General features: G+C 37.3%; 1 protein-coding gene across 5 annotated transcripts in view; it reads left to right on the forward strand.

Moving 5' to 3' along the window:
* LOC113225793 (ras-related protein Ral-a) overlaps positions 1-14,852 on the forward strand; it is a 31,833-nt gene that overhangs the window by 4,227 nt on the left and 12,754 nt on the right. For 4 of the 5 annotated variants that reach the window (XM_026458201.1, XM_026458197.1, XM_026458200.1 and 1 more), the window contains exon 2: positions 12,803-12,991. In XM_026458201.1, the coding sequence (XP_026313986.1) occupies positions 12,839-12,991 (153 nt within the window). In that variant the 5' untranslated portion in view covers positions 12,803-12,838. Of the gene's footprint in view, positions 1-4,063; positions 4,575-12,802; positions 12,992-14,852 lie in introns of those variants that run through there. The other variant, XM_026458198.1, reaches the window with a different exon arrangement.

The following is a 14,852-nucleotide window of genomic DNA, read 5'->3' on the forward strand; positions in this document are numbered from 1 at the left end:
AAGTAAAAGCCGCAATGTGTTTACAAGTCACGAGGCATAGACTCGGTTGCATATTTGTTTTCTCGAAATTCATACAAAACCAAAAAATTGTTTTTAATATAAATTAAGCATCTTCTGATTACTAAATCACTTGCCCGTGGAAGGAAACGTCCCTGTTCACCCGTTTACCCACAGTTATGGTACTTTTGCAGTTTATAATGGCACAATTATGCATTTTTCGCGTTTTCGACTGGTGTTTATTTACGATAACGGTCGAGCGCGGTCTGAAGTGTAGCAGCGGCAAGTAAGTTTATTGCACTTACTTTGGGCACGCGAAGTACGTACACTTGCGGCGTCTATCTAGATATATGTCTGTGGTCTAATTCTTATTTCAATGCTAATGTACCTGTTGTCATGAAGGACATCAACACATTATGTATATTGATGACATGAAAGTGAATTAAAAATGTAACTTCATTGAATAAATGATGTAAAATGCGTTATTGCAGCTCCTATTGCATACAAAATAAAGTTGAAATAATGTACCAAATAAAGTTAACTTCTTTTATCAAGGAGTTTTGAGACAAGCAGAATATTGTAAAATATTTAATTTGTTTAAAAAAGTCGCGGCTACGTCTCGAGCACTCATCAGTATACAAGCAGCATCTGATTAACCTATCTGGCATCTAGCTCGCATGCGATCGGCCATTGTCACCAGCTCTCTCTTTCTCCACTGTTCGACTAGAAAACACGTTTTTTCGCAAATGTTTTTGTTCAACCACTAGTTATTATTTATTATATTGCTGTGTTGTCTTGCTACTTATTGCTTACATTGTTTACATAGATGAGTAAACAAGAGAACTTGTTTGTTGCAGGAAATTTTAAAGGTATTTGTGCCTTGTTAGCGTGCTGTGAGCTCGTTTGATGAACTGGTACTTTCATTTTGCAATTGTATATGTACAAACACTTGCAGTAAGGGGTAAGGAGGTTATTGGCTTAGGGGCCACTTATTCATGAAAATTAACAACGAGAAACGGCTATAGTGAGCAATGATTATTTTGTCTGGGTCAGTTTATCATTAATTATGGTAGTGCACAGAAAACAATTGCCGCTTATATATATTATAGCCTTATATGGGCTTTATGAAAAATCTAATGTTACCAAATATCATAAAACCCCGATCGTTAATGGACATCATTCAAATATGTTAACTCGACACTTTCTAACATTACCCCATTCGTTGTAGTCGGTAAAAGTGGTCGACAACACATTTAATGTAAGGAAATAGCACAACTAATAATGAAGCGCCATTAATCGGCGCAGGCCTTCGGCCTTGTAGTGTCAGTTGGTTTCTATCCATAATTCAGAAGAGCGTGGAAAAAAGTGAGAGCTAGACAAAAGCCGTGAAAAAGTACGACAGCCACTGTAATTACAAAAGGTACTTTTAATAAATTGGTTCATCAAATGGTGTCAGACAAAATGACAATTACATTTTCCTTTCAGTGTTATCAACGGGCTTTATTGTTAATGTAGTTTTAATATTTCATTTGCGCATGGCACAGATCAATTAGAAGGTAGGTATAAATAAATGTAAATATTTGTTTAGTGAAATGACCGCGGCAGTGTTCTGGTTCATTACTTTGGAAAAGAAATATCAACATGCAACATCATGTTCTCGTCTCGATATTGATTAGTTCCAGTTCTTTACATCACACTAGTATTTTATTTAAATGTATTTACGTAGTATTGTAGTGGCAATATTCTAGCGGAGATCAGTGCCTCGCTCTGGGGAATTTAGTAATACATGGTGGTGTACAATAATTAATTTATATCACCGCGTGATATATCTTTAATTGTAGAATTCATAATTTATCCTACAAAGAAACCATAACCAGCAAAAACGAAACGTGCCTTAAACGAAAAATTGTACAGTTCATGTTCTGACATCTTTACATCATTTACATTTTTCGCACGATTTCACGGGACATTAAACTTCGTGTATATGTTTATTTCGCACCGTCTTCGAAAGTAGAACTTTTATTGCTATTAACAATTAATATCTTTTGCTTTTCATCAAGCAATATTTCATTGTCGATTACAACTTTGTTTTCAAAATTACACATTAATCATGTAATTACTTATTTGTTTGTGTTAAAATGAACTAATTAATGGATTTGTATGCAAGTAGTATTATGATAGTCCACTATGTACATATGCCCAGCAGTGGATGACTATCAGTTATAATTAAACATTTTCGTAAACAAGCATTAGTTCATTCGTTTGTACGAAGTTTGTTCATCATTTAATTTTTTCATGAAAATTTCGGGCATTCCGGAAGTGGCGAGTCAGACCTCCGCTTCCGTTAATGAAATTTGCAAGTTCATGTTGCTAACGTTATAATGAACAAAGAAGCCACTTGTTGCGCGCTATTTACTGAATGTTACAGCTCAGTTTAGATTATTCCTCACGTAATGTGAGTGGCCAAAATTTGCCAGGTTTTTTAACCTCTGGTTTTATTACACAGAAACAGTATGATCGGAAAGTATAACTCAGAGGGTTTATGTAATAAATTGTACATTCAAATACAAAGGAATATTAATAAAGTCCCTGGTAGGTATAAATTGACGCAATGATGGAAGAAAAGGTATTTATTCGTGTAAGTGTTACGTACTTACAAACGTACTTTAAATTACCATCTAAATAGTAGACTCTAATATCATATTACCACTTCTCTTTCAACAAATAAGTCACCAGCTTCTTTTCTAACAGTTAGGCTATGAAAATGCTCCAAAGAACATTAAAGTCATAACCGGGTTAGTGGTCGGCCAGAAAATGGGGCTGTTATTGTGGCAGAGAATTGTGTGCGAATAGGTCTGAGCTACTCTCGTACGCATAGGTTTTCTAGCCATTGTAGTGCTGTTTAGTAGTATAATGGAAAAAAATATTGTTAGCACACTCCCTATGTGCCGAACTGATATACGAGTACTCTGCTATAGATAATAGTGTTTGCGACGCTATGAAAAACATTTTTAACAAATTCCATTCCGCAAAACGTAGCTACTTTTTCATGAAGTAAAAGAACAGTTCCTTTTTCATGTAAAACAATATTTACGATGTTCCACCTGTTAAACGTCGCGCGAATGTTTTTAATGTAAGCAGACTGTTGCTGATTTGGCGTTCCTTTCGCGCCGTGACTTTTGAGTCTTTTGTATTAAAAACCTCGCACCAATTTGCGGCCAAACATTTACTTTCATTATCGTGACTGGCGGTTTACATATTTTTGTATATTATGTAGTTCTTGTGTTATTTCGCAACGTGTTCGTGTATCTGCTCTCGTGATTCTTATAAAGATTGTATAATCTTCCATTACATAATTTCCATCAAGTCGACAAAAACGTATTTCTTGTGTTTAATTTCGTGATTTTCAACATTTAAGTTTAGAACGTCTTCTTTCGCCGTTAAATCAAGCGCATAAGAGTTAATTATATAGAATGGACTCGAACATTCAATTACCGCAACTAGTTTAAAAATACCTAAATGAACATAATCTTTGTTGCATTGGTTTACAATCGCGAATGCGAGTGACGCGTCACGCATCGGATCAAGAGAAAAACAATGGCTCTCGTGGACATGATTCATGACTGATAAGCCTCGTGCCTGCGTCCAGTCACCGTTATACCCTTCGGTCACGAAACGACTGCGTTTCTATATCTTTATTTGACCAAATTGATGAAATTTGATAATAACGATTAACTTAAATTGCTGCATCGTAAGCACGTCCATTATTGTACATATATGTAGAAATTACAGAATAGAGATATGTTACATGGCTATCTATGTTCTTTTTGTGTTCATTATAGTTAACTTTTGTTGTTTTAGTTGTGACAAGCGTTCAAAAAATATTTTTTGTATTGAATATTTTCCGATGACTAAATATTGTTGTGTGTCTATAGCATCTTTTTTATAAATCTTACTTAGAATCTAAGGCAACATGAATCACAGTATGACGTAGAGATTTCAAAAGCGGTATTCAACACGCGAATGACGTCACGATACTCACGATGCAGTCGTGTCGTCACCGCCCCGTCTGGTGTGAATCAATTACATGACTAACAGGACCAGAAGGTCTCATCTGGCAGCTTCTAATTGCTCGGCCTACAACTCTTATGACCGCTGACTCAGTGCTGGTTCGACTCTCGAACTGTATTCTAGCCTTTATCATTAATACCACATACGGCTTAAAGTTAATGCGAGTTTGAACAACTTGATATTAATAGAAGTGTTACCTCGTTATTTGAGTTATAGAGTCGTGTGAAAGTTCGAAACGGTACTAGAATTTCAAATGACAAGTGTTCTTTTGTTTTCCTTTTTAGGAACACGCTTTTTGTGAATACTGAAGCGTTTTGTAACAGTAGTGTTGCGAATTTCCGCTGTGCCGGTTTTGTATTAAGCCTTGTTGAATTATCCGCCTGCTACTTACTGTTGGGCACGGGTCTCCTAGGAATAGTTTTGTTTACACGCGTTATTTTTATCGTTTAATAATGGTTGTGTCCGACGAAGAAGGAAAGTGTAGAGGGTGCGGTCTTTTTGATGTGGTAAGTTAGTCTTTCCACCTACCTATATAGTGATTTATGACGGTTCTATTTGTGTACCCTCTTTCATTTAGGTAATTTTAGATGTAGGTGTTAATGTTGTTTTGGCAAAGGGTAGATAGTATTGCAAGATTGAGCTTATGTTTTCTTATGAATGAGTTAATTTTAGAAAACCTAGTTTGATGGGCGAAAGATGAAGAAAGTTCTACCTACGTGATTTGACAAAATTTAATGACGCAAAATCACTGGCGAAGAGAGAAGAAAAATGCTTATGGTTGGGCGTTTCCTAGTATGGCAAGCTCACGGTCAGCTGGTGGTTCTAAATTCACGACTATAGCATATTTTCATGAATCCTGGGGCCGTAGCTTTATACAATTATATAGAAAACAGCACACTCCTATGAATCACTGCAGTAACAGCTACGCAATAAATATCCTGTAGCGAATCTACGGCCTGTGTTACTAACGCCTCTTTAATAAGGTTTTTAGTTTATTTAGAATTGCAAACGCGATTATGTGCACTACATCTCCGGCCTAATTATCGACGAAGTCGTATTTTTTGCTCTTGTTGAAGCTATTGGTCACCGTAAGAATGACGTAATTGTTGCAAATGAAAGGACAACTTCTTTATACTTCTGCTCAATTTGAAGTAGGCCGACTGATTCACCCAGGTTTTTGAGCATCTCAGTGGCTTCGATTGTGATATCAAATGGAACTTCCGGTTGCCTCTTGCTCATAGATATATATTGTTTACTCACTTGCCATCTGGTATATCAATTTTGCATGTATGAGAATTCCTTCTTGCATGTGTCATGGTCTGTCATTAATTAAGATATCAAAATGTGTTTATGTCCTCCTGTAGAGTTACCGTTCTGAACGTATGAAATCCGATTGAGATGAAGGAGTGATTCACTATGTCACACTCTTCGGTTAGACTTCAACCCGAGTGGTTTGTTACATTTATAAAAAGGTCCCTAGTCTATGATTTTGGATCTTTTCAAAAATTAAAATGTGACGAGACACCTAAATAACGTGTACCTACATAATAATAATAATATTGAGAACGTGTAGGGAATGTGTAGGGGTGTTAATTTCCCTTAGGGGTAATCTTTAATCTTTGTTGGTTTCCGTAACGTAAACAAATTTATTCTACCATAATCAGGGCTATGTTTAGATATGTACTTTAACATGTCTTAGAAATTTAACTTTATTAAGAAATAAACATGTTTCTGAAATGAGACAATAGGTAATATATTTTTTGAAGACACTTTCGTAAAAGTATTTTTAGATATAGGCGGTAATGTTGTTTTGGCAAAGCGAGTAGAGAAATCCTTAAATCTATTGTTAAACTATTAAATGTACCTACTAGAAACTGAATTCTGGGAGGAATAATGCTCTTATTATTTGTATCTTATGTAAAACCGTGGTTTTTGATTGGTGAAAGCTAGCTAGCAATTTTTTCGTCACCACAAATAATTTGAAGATGAATTCTGTCGAATCACGGTGACGGCGTCTGCGCCTGACAAGCTGTAGGGTGTCATCGCAATCTATGAATACGTTCTCGTGTCGCGCTTCATCGGTCGCAATCGCCTGACAGCCGCGATTATCGTTCGGCCTGCCGCCGGAGAAAATCAATGAATACTTGATTTGCAGAGAAAACACACGTAATACTTTCATTTCATAATCCATAAGCAGTAACGTTCAAACGAACGATTAAAATAGCCACGCACCGTTGCTGACGTACCAAATTCACATAGGAAACATTTTGCGAAGTCTTTTTTTACATTGACTTCATATGACAAAATGAATCAAAGGAATCTTGTAGATTTTTATAGGCACTTTACTCCCGGGACTTGTATAGGCTTCCCGTTTGGCTAGTTAGTGCCATCCGTCATTTGTCGTTAGTCAGATTCATCTATGCCCCGCGACTTTGGCGATGTCATCTTATCGTTATGATACTGGATGTTTATTTTATTTACTTATTAAGAACTAAAAATTTTCGAAAAATGTAGAAACTTATTAACTTGTAACTCATTTTTTACGCCAGTAATAATCGAAGCTAATTTTAACGTCGACCTTTTCGTATCTCCAAAGTTTCATGTTTCAATCAAACTGCAATACCATAATCGTCACGTTTTATCTTTTTTTTTGAGATCTCTTAATATAAAATCACAACATAGTATTCTGATTACGTACCTATTCGGATTATCGGCGGGCAATATTCAACGATAACACATGCTTAATCGATTTAATAACACGATCGATAAAAAGGAAAATACTTTCATGTTTGCGATTGTCCGATAACTGTTATCGATTAACTAACTGATCATTGTTGTTTTATCGGAAGGAATTTATTATTTAGTTTATTATTTTTGGATTATTTTTAATAGGACGCGAAGCAAAGGTCTTGATGGCATTGTCTTCTATTTTAAAGTAAAATTTACGTATTTCATAGTTATTGTTGAGATAGAATGACAATTGGTAATGATTTTCTTATACAACAAAAGTAAGTGGCAAATTTTAGATCTTTATTGAAAGTTCCAGGATAGAATTCTCCATACCCTCTTTATGAGTCTTTAAACACGCGTAGACAGGTTAATTATATTCTTTATGTAATTTCGTTATAGTTTGTACCTATTTATGTTTAAAGAAATCGGCATTCTTACGCTGGCATTTATGAAATCGCAATTTATGTTAAGAAGCTTAGATTTTTTTAATGAAAAATAATGATAGACAAAACATTAATACGACGAATAAAAATTAAATTGCCTGTTATTCACAGTTACAATCTCATTTCCAAAGCAATTAATACGATTTCTGTTGATATTCATATCAGGAAAATCCAATATTAAAACTAAAACTGTATGCGTACTACTATGACGAAAATCGATTGTAGTGAGCGACCCATTTGGCTTTTCTGGTTTTTTTAGTCTGTGACATTTGAATCATTGAGAACAGTAAATGTGAACAAATATGATATTGTATTTGAATTTGAAGTCTTTGATATTCAAAAATAGTTTTAGAATCCTGTTTCTTGTGGTGTGTTTGAAGATTAATGATGGTGCCAATCAGATTGTGGCTTTCCTTTTAAACTGACTTCGTGATGTTTTGTCTAGTACATGTCTCTATACACATTGTCGTGTAGATTGCGAGTGTAATGGCCAATAGGGTCCGGGTTAGCGGCATAACTAACCTATGTGTAGGTAAGTCACCGGCATAACATCTGCTTTCAAAGTCGTGTTTGGCGATATGGTTGATAAGCTATCAAGGTTGTGTTAACGGAGTCTTAATCGAGAGTTGTTTAGGGCAGTTCTCACACGGTGACACACCGTCGACAGTGATATCACATTGGCTCGTAGAATGTGCCAGACAACCACACTAATTATCTGTTCTCAAGCTAGGAAATTCCCTATTCCCAACGGAATTCACTCTGGGGCTCTTCATCATCACCTACACCAGAACCAATTCAGAAAAGTTCATTTCCCAGTTTGGTCCTATCGGGAATCGAACCCGACACCTTCTCATCCAACGCCCACAGCACAAGCCGTTCGACCATCGAGGTCATCTACGTCGTATGGCGCACTCCATACCAACCAACGCCACAAACTTCTCCACAAAAGATAGTGCTCATGAGGGAAGGTGATTAAATGCTAGATGTACACAATGCTCATGACGTTCTCTCCAATGTAAGGCGAAGTATGATCGGTATTTCCCATTATTATAACTGTTCGCACCCTCTAAAGAGTAATAAATAAAATGTAATCAACTTCGCGCGTGCCGGATGCCGGTAACGTTGAAAGAACCTTGAAAGAAACTTTATAAATAGACCTCGGCCGTAGATGCGATTCAGAGCTATTAATTAAAATACCGTGGAATCATCATCCGGGAGTTTTATATTAATTTAGCCGACGTGTGGCGTTTATGGTAGTGACTTTTTTGTTTGTCGTCTAGCAGTGGATTATATATTGTGTTTGAAAAGAGATTCTTCAAAATAGATCGCAGAACATACATACATCTTAGTAGATAAAGTACAGTTTATTACAGTTTCATGGGTTGCAATAAAGCAAGGGTTGAATTAACTCAATGGTTTTTCCGATTGCTTATCGTCAGCCATGAATGGAATCGCCAACGTCGGCATGTGAACGCACAACGTACGGTATAAAAACGTATTACAACAGACTATTTAATAGAAGCATTGTTGAAGGCAGACGCCATCGCCCATTTCATTTATATTCAGAGCAGATAGGTGGTGTTTAATTGCAGCACGCCATTGTCTTTGTTGCTTTTATTTACATTATGTTCTGCGCAGTAAAATACACAATGCGTAATTTTAGTACCAGGTTAATTGGACCGCAAAAAATAATGCACACACTCATAGCCTAGCACTAGGGAAAACGTATCATAAAAAAAAATTATCATAGACAACCACAAATTACACCAAAATTCACGAGAGCAATATAAAATATGTGGGTCATACAGATATTTCTCCCGACCCGGGAAACGTGGCCTGCCCCCGATTGTCAATTTTCTATCGGATCTTTTCGTAGAGTGTGCGGTGGAACTTTATAACTTAGTTCCACACTCATCGTTTTCCCTTCACTCGACTTTCTAGAAACCCCGGATCACTCAATCTTTATGTCATTAACTTACCACCCATGCGCACGAAGCTCCTTGCTTTATCCTTCCCGATGTCATCCCGTACCAAGTAACAGCGCGGCTTCTATGCATGTGCCGCGCGATGTGTACGGACACACACATTCGCATAATAATTAAAGGCGCGCTGGGACGATCAGTGTTATGCAACGCGAGTGCCTTGCGAGATTATGCGAATGTGTGCCGTATACGCGCATGTACGTTTGTATGGAGTTACCATAGTTGTCTTATTATAGTATGCCGATCCGTTCGGCAAAGGTATGGAATATACTGCTGACGTCTGAATCCTGAAAGCTGTCATTTCAGAATAGAGTGAACAGGCATTACTAGACAAACGCGTGACATCAGATGAGTCTATGGCCAAGTTTTCGTCTTCTTTCAATATTTAAAAATAAGGACTATATCACTTTTATTACAAAACGTTGCAACGCATTATAATTATTTGTCTTCGTTTGTTGCTGAAACGACTTGAAAGTTGACACCTATTTATGGTGGATGTGAAACAAAATAATAAAGAACATAATACATTTATTGTGCTCCACTGCACCACAGTTTCACCTGTAAATCGTCTCGAAACAATAGCTTGGTACGCGCATGGAAGGAACGGTTCCAAAGCGCGTACCGTAAAGGCAATGGATTTAGCTCGTTCGCCGAGACATTGACTGACTGACGAGCCATTGTCTGCGGTGGGAAATGCGCAAAAATCCCTTTGGGAAAATGTGATCGCGAACGAGGGATAGTCGTACTTTTAACGGGATTCGTTGAGATGACGATGATAATGACCTTTCGAGTGTTCGGTCGCCAATTTAGCTCAGTGAAGGGTGTTGGTTCCTTTGTTTCGTTGTGTTTGTAGTAAAAGTGCAGCTCCTAGTGAAACAGTTCGTCCAGGTTGCGGTTTAAAAGAGCTGGTGAAACTACAGACACATGGGATTGTCAACTTTAGGTACCTCTCAGGGCGGGCAGCGGCAGCAGTCTGCCTTGCAGATATTTGCGATTTAAAACTCTCATTGGCAATTGATATAGGTAGACGTATCGTTTATCACCAGACTCACGACTCGTCCCGTAACTAGATATCATAAAAATAAAGAGTCTTACACTATTTATCGCGATCTTGTACAATTCAGTAAAAATAATTATTTTTTGTACTCCATAGCTAATCCCTATCGTATTTATTCGGCAGCTCCATTATTTTGACATTTAGGTATATTTAACTATTCATAGTTGTACAAATCATCATCACCGCGTTTAAATTATGTACTGATTTACATGATCTATGTTCTCGCACCCACGTTATATTCAACAACAAATAACAAAAAGTCCAAAAAAACTTCTTGTCTTCTGATTATTATTTTTTGTACCTTTACATGTTAGTAAATGGATAATTTATTTGTCTTATGCTTGGCCGGTCGCAGTGAAACTATACTTATTTTATTAACCGACTTCAAAAAAAGAGTTTTCAATTCGTCTGTATTTTTTTCGAGAGGGTGCCTCAGTACAGCTCCCATTTAAATTTGAAGAAAATATTCCTCCCCAGGGTAGCAAATTAGGGAATAAATCAGGCTTATTAGATTTCAACCACATTTCGTTAACCGTTTTCTATAATTTATTTGCGCTCGCTTTCGTGCATACCAACATATACTTTGTCGGGATACAACGTGCCATCTACCAAGCACAGTGCTAAGTGACATTGAGGGTGATGTCAAGAAATGCACAAATCTTTTAAACAGACACTGTCTTGGTTTGTAGTATCTATAGCACTTATTTAAATGTAGACATATACTCTAGAACTAATTAATATTATAGTGAATTGTAAGCTAATTTAAGTGTCGAGCTTGTAAGTGCGCTCATCGCTAGGTGGTTAAACCACTAAGTTTTTACCTAGCGATAAAGAATAGTCGATTTTTGTAAATAAAAAAAAATACTTGACAGACACATGTAATTCCACAAACTTTTGAAGTTGGTTTATTTCTTTCATGAAAAAGTTATAGTTATTATTGTCTACTTTTAAACCTGTGTTACAGCAAATAAATGAGTTGTAATTATGAACACATAATTCACTACTTGTTTGGCTTAACTAATAGTTATGATTAGTTTCGAGCAAGTAAAACAACGATTTTTCAGGTATAAACCGGTATTGGGAAGTTGCCAATAGGTGGTTGTCACAAGTTCATATAGTGGTTGGCTGGCGACGCGCGGCTAATGGCCTTGCGCCTTAATATTTGCATCGGAATCGTATTGTGCGGGTCGTTGACTCGCCTGATCGCTAATTCACCCATCGCTATTAGACACAGATTCAATAAGTTAGCAGTAGTTCATGTTTGCTCGGACCTTTGTTACAGAGCATTTAATATACATTTAACGTTACTAGGAAGCCTGCATCTCAGAGATGTCATAAAAAATATCTGACGCACAAGTTTTCACTAGGGACATAACCCACGCATTTTGTCGCAAAAACCATATTCAACATTGCGACGTAATGTTGCCGCTACACATGAGGCTCATACGGCACAGTTGTAGATAGTAGGTTATGCATGTGCATAATCTTTCTACTTAAGTCCCTAGATGCTTTCTCGGAACCACATCTTAATCAAGATCAACTACATCGATAGAATGATAACTCGCTGCTTTCTCAACAACTAACTTTATGGCCATATCATAATAGTTTATTATGGCTTGTGGCCGTATACGCCCACCGCTTTCCCTACATGTCGAATTGCTGTGACACACCGGTCGACATGACAACATACCATAGCCGAATTATGTTTGTGCACCGCGCTTGTGGCGAATGTTACATATAGTGTTTTTAAAATAAAAATGTACATAGGCACTATTGTCGACTACGGTAGCCAAACGGTCGGTGCTGTGGACGGTAGACGAGGAGGTTCCCGGTGCGATTCCGGGTAAAACCAATTTGGAAAACGAACTTTTTTAATTCTAGTCTGCGTGTTCTGGGTGCACTGAAGTTAATTTCCTTGCTCCGGCACTCATAGCACTTGGAATTTCTTAGTTTAGGTCTAGGTCATAATCGTCGTTGTCTTGTTCATTAGGTCGGCTTTTTCTCTACTAGACGTCGTTTTTGGTGTTGTTTGACCTTTAGTAGGAGCTGAACAAAATTTCGATTGCTTAACTTGTCTTCCATTACAGATTACAGTCAGTCTTACGACACGTCTGTAGATGACTTCAAATCGTTATCGTGCACTCGGCCTCCGACAACTCGCTAGAAACGACTGATAAGGCATTCTTTAGTGAATCATTGACGTCGACAAACGTAATTAACGTTTTTTGTTATGTGTTGAGGTTATTTGAAGATTTTACTCCTTTGTGTGGTGGTGGGTATATCTGCATAAGGAGGGCGATTGTTTGGTATCGATAGGTTCTGTTTCTTTCTTGACGTTTCTTAACGATTGTCATGTCAATAGAGTCCCTAAAGTCTACGATAAATCTTCTAGTAACTGCTTATTTGAATACGAATTACACATTAACAGAAAAACTTTACGTTGTCTTTGCTCCACTTAGCTGTTCTAAAAAAACCATGTAAGATTATTACTAGAATATGCAAATATATTGTTTGTGTTGCAGTGTTCGCGGCTCTTGCCGAAGAAGCGGACGTGCACAATGTCGAAGAGACCGGCGGCAGCGCCAACGCTGCACAAGGTGATCATGGTGGGCTCAGGCGGTGTGGGCAAATCGGCGCTCACGCTGCAGTTTATGTACGATGAGTTCGTCGAAGATTACGAACCTACTAAAGCGGACAGCTATAGAAAAAAGGTACGTTGACATTGTTTATCGCGTTTTAAAATCTTGCCTCCCAGCATATCAACTATCAGCACATATATTTATTCGAAATAATTCGTTTACCATTTCGTGTATTCCCATAGTGTGTTGTAAGACACTTGGCCACGAGTGGCTTGTCAACGTCGCCCTATCAAACTCTTGCGATCAACGCTTACATTATATTATCAGTGAGACAAGTCGGCATCAAGCGTACAGCATTGCAACATCGGTACGTGGTACTTTCCTTAATTCAACAAAACGCAAACCTTCATCTAAAGAATTAAAGAAACAGAAAGCTCATTCACGAATCTTCTCGTTCAACTTTTTTGCATACAATTTCAATTTGATTTTGTAATCATGTACAGCTACTACTCAATGAGCAGTCATTAGCTAGCTTCTTGCCACGTCGTCGACCTGGTCAATTCCCTAGCGCTGGACAAGAAGCTGGGAAAGTGTGTTCGAAACTGTCGTATAATTAACATTCACCGTTGCTGAGGTCACACGTAAACCTGGTTTGGATCTACAGCTTTCTAAAACGACCTATGGGGTGGTCGTTTGGGCCTGTTTTTCAGATTTTGATAATTCGCATCGATTAATTGGTAGATTAGCGAATTAAGTCCTTGTTATGCGTTTCAGATACGGATCTTTTTCACATGTTTGACAATAACAGTCAAAGTTTAATTTTCAAAGTATACGTCGGAAGCGAACACGCTGCGCTGGTGTCAAAAGTATCATACATAACAAAGACACAGTGTTAATTGTAAGTGATGTGAAATTGTCCATTATTGTACACTGTGTACAATGATAACGCAGAGGAGTAATGTTTGTATATTAAAATAAGCTAATGTACAACAGTCCAGGCTACCTTAAGATAGAAAATTAGGAGAGACTGAAAGAGGTGCAACTAAAAATATAGGGAGGTAAACGGTATATTTTGGAACCGTTTTATGTAGTCAGATGTAAAATACTATAAGCCGGACCATTGAAGACCTTACTGAAATTAAGAAGTGTTAGAATAGCCAATGCTCGTTATTTTACGCCCATACCGAATTTGTTAGTCGCTTTCGTGAACAAGCCTGTCTGGGACTTTGAACAGGAAAAAATAATTGAAATGAAATGGTAATTTAACGGGTTTGAATTTTTCCGGTAATACCTTTCTAAGTTAGGGGAATACATAATAGAAGCTGATGTATTTTGGTAACAACAGAAGTGAGGAGATCGAGTACAGTAACGATCATATTACGATTAATGCAAGAGGTACCACCGATATTGGAGGCAAAAGCTAAAATGTTTTTCTTAACATCACAGTCAGTAAATTGATTAATAACAAAGGAAGAATAGCTAGTGGAGTTGGCAGTAAAGAAAGATTTTGTAAACTGTTGTCTTTGATGAAACAGTCTACTACATAATTGTAAGTCAATGACTACATGCAAGTTATTTTCACTAATATCAGGTTTCTTACCACGGTATGACTTCTTTTTATTTTCCCGATATTTCGGAACGGTTGCACACTCCATGGTCCAGTCAACCCGTGACAATCATGATGATATTAGTGATAATCATTTAGTGAATAACCACGAAAGTCTTAAAATCTATATACATGCAAGTTTTAGGTGATGAGCTGATTTCGGTAGGTGACTTTAGGAAATTTGTAGTGCTACTATATTCGACTGATCTGTGGATATGGCATTGTCGTGCATCCCTAGTCATTATTATGCAGCGATTTCAATCATGTTTGAATGATGCTGAGTATCTGGCTTTAGCACGATTATTCCTCGTCGTGTAGCTGCGAATATTATTCAGCATGGTCCAGCAAGATGCTTGATAGGAATAATGTGTTAAGTGAGTAAGAAGC

Source organism: Hyposmocoma kahamanoa, unplaced genomic scaffold (assembly GCF_003589595.1).
Source record: "Hyposmocoma kahamanoa isolate Upper Pololo Valley unplaced genomic scaffold, ASM358959v1 175, whole genome shotgun sequence".
Lineage (NCBI taxonomy): Eukaryota > Metazoa > Arthropoda > Insecta > Lepidoptera > Cosmopterigidae > Hyposmocoma > Hyposmocoma kahamanoa.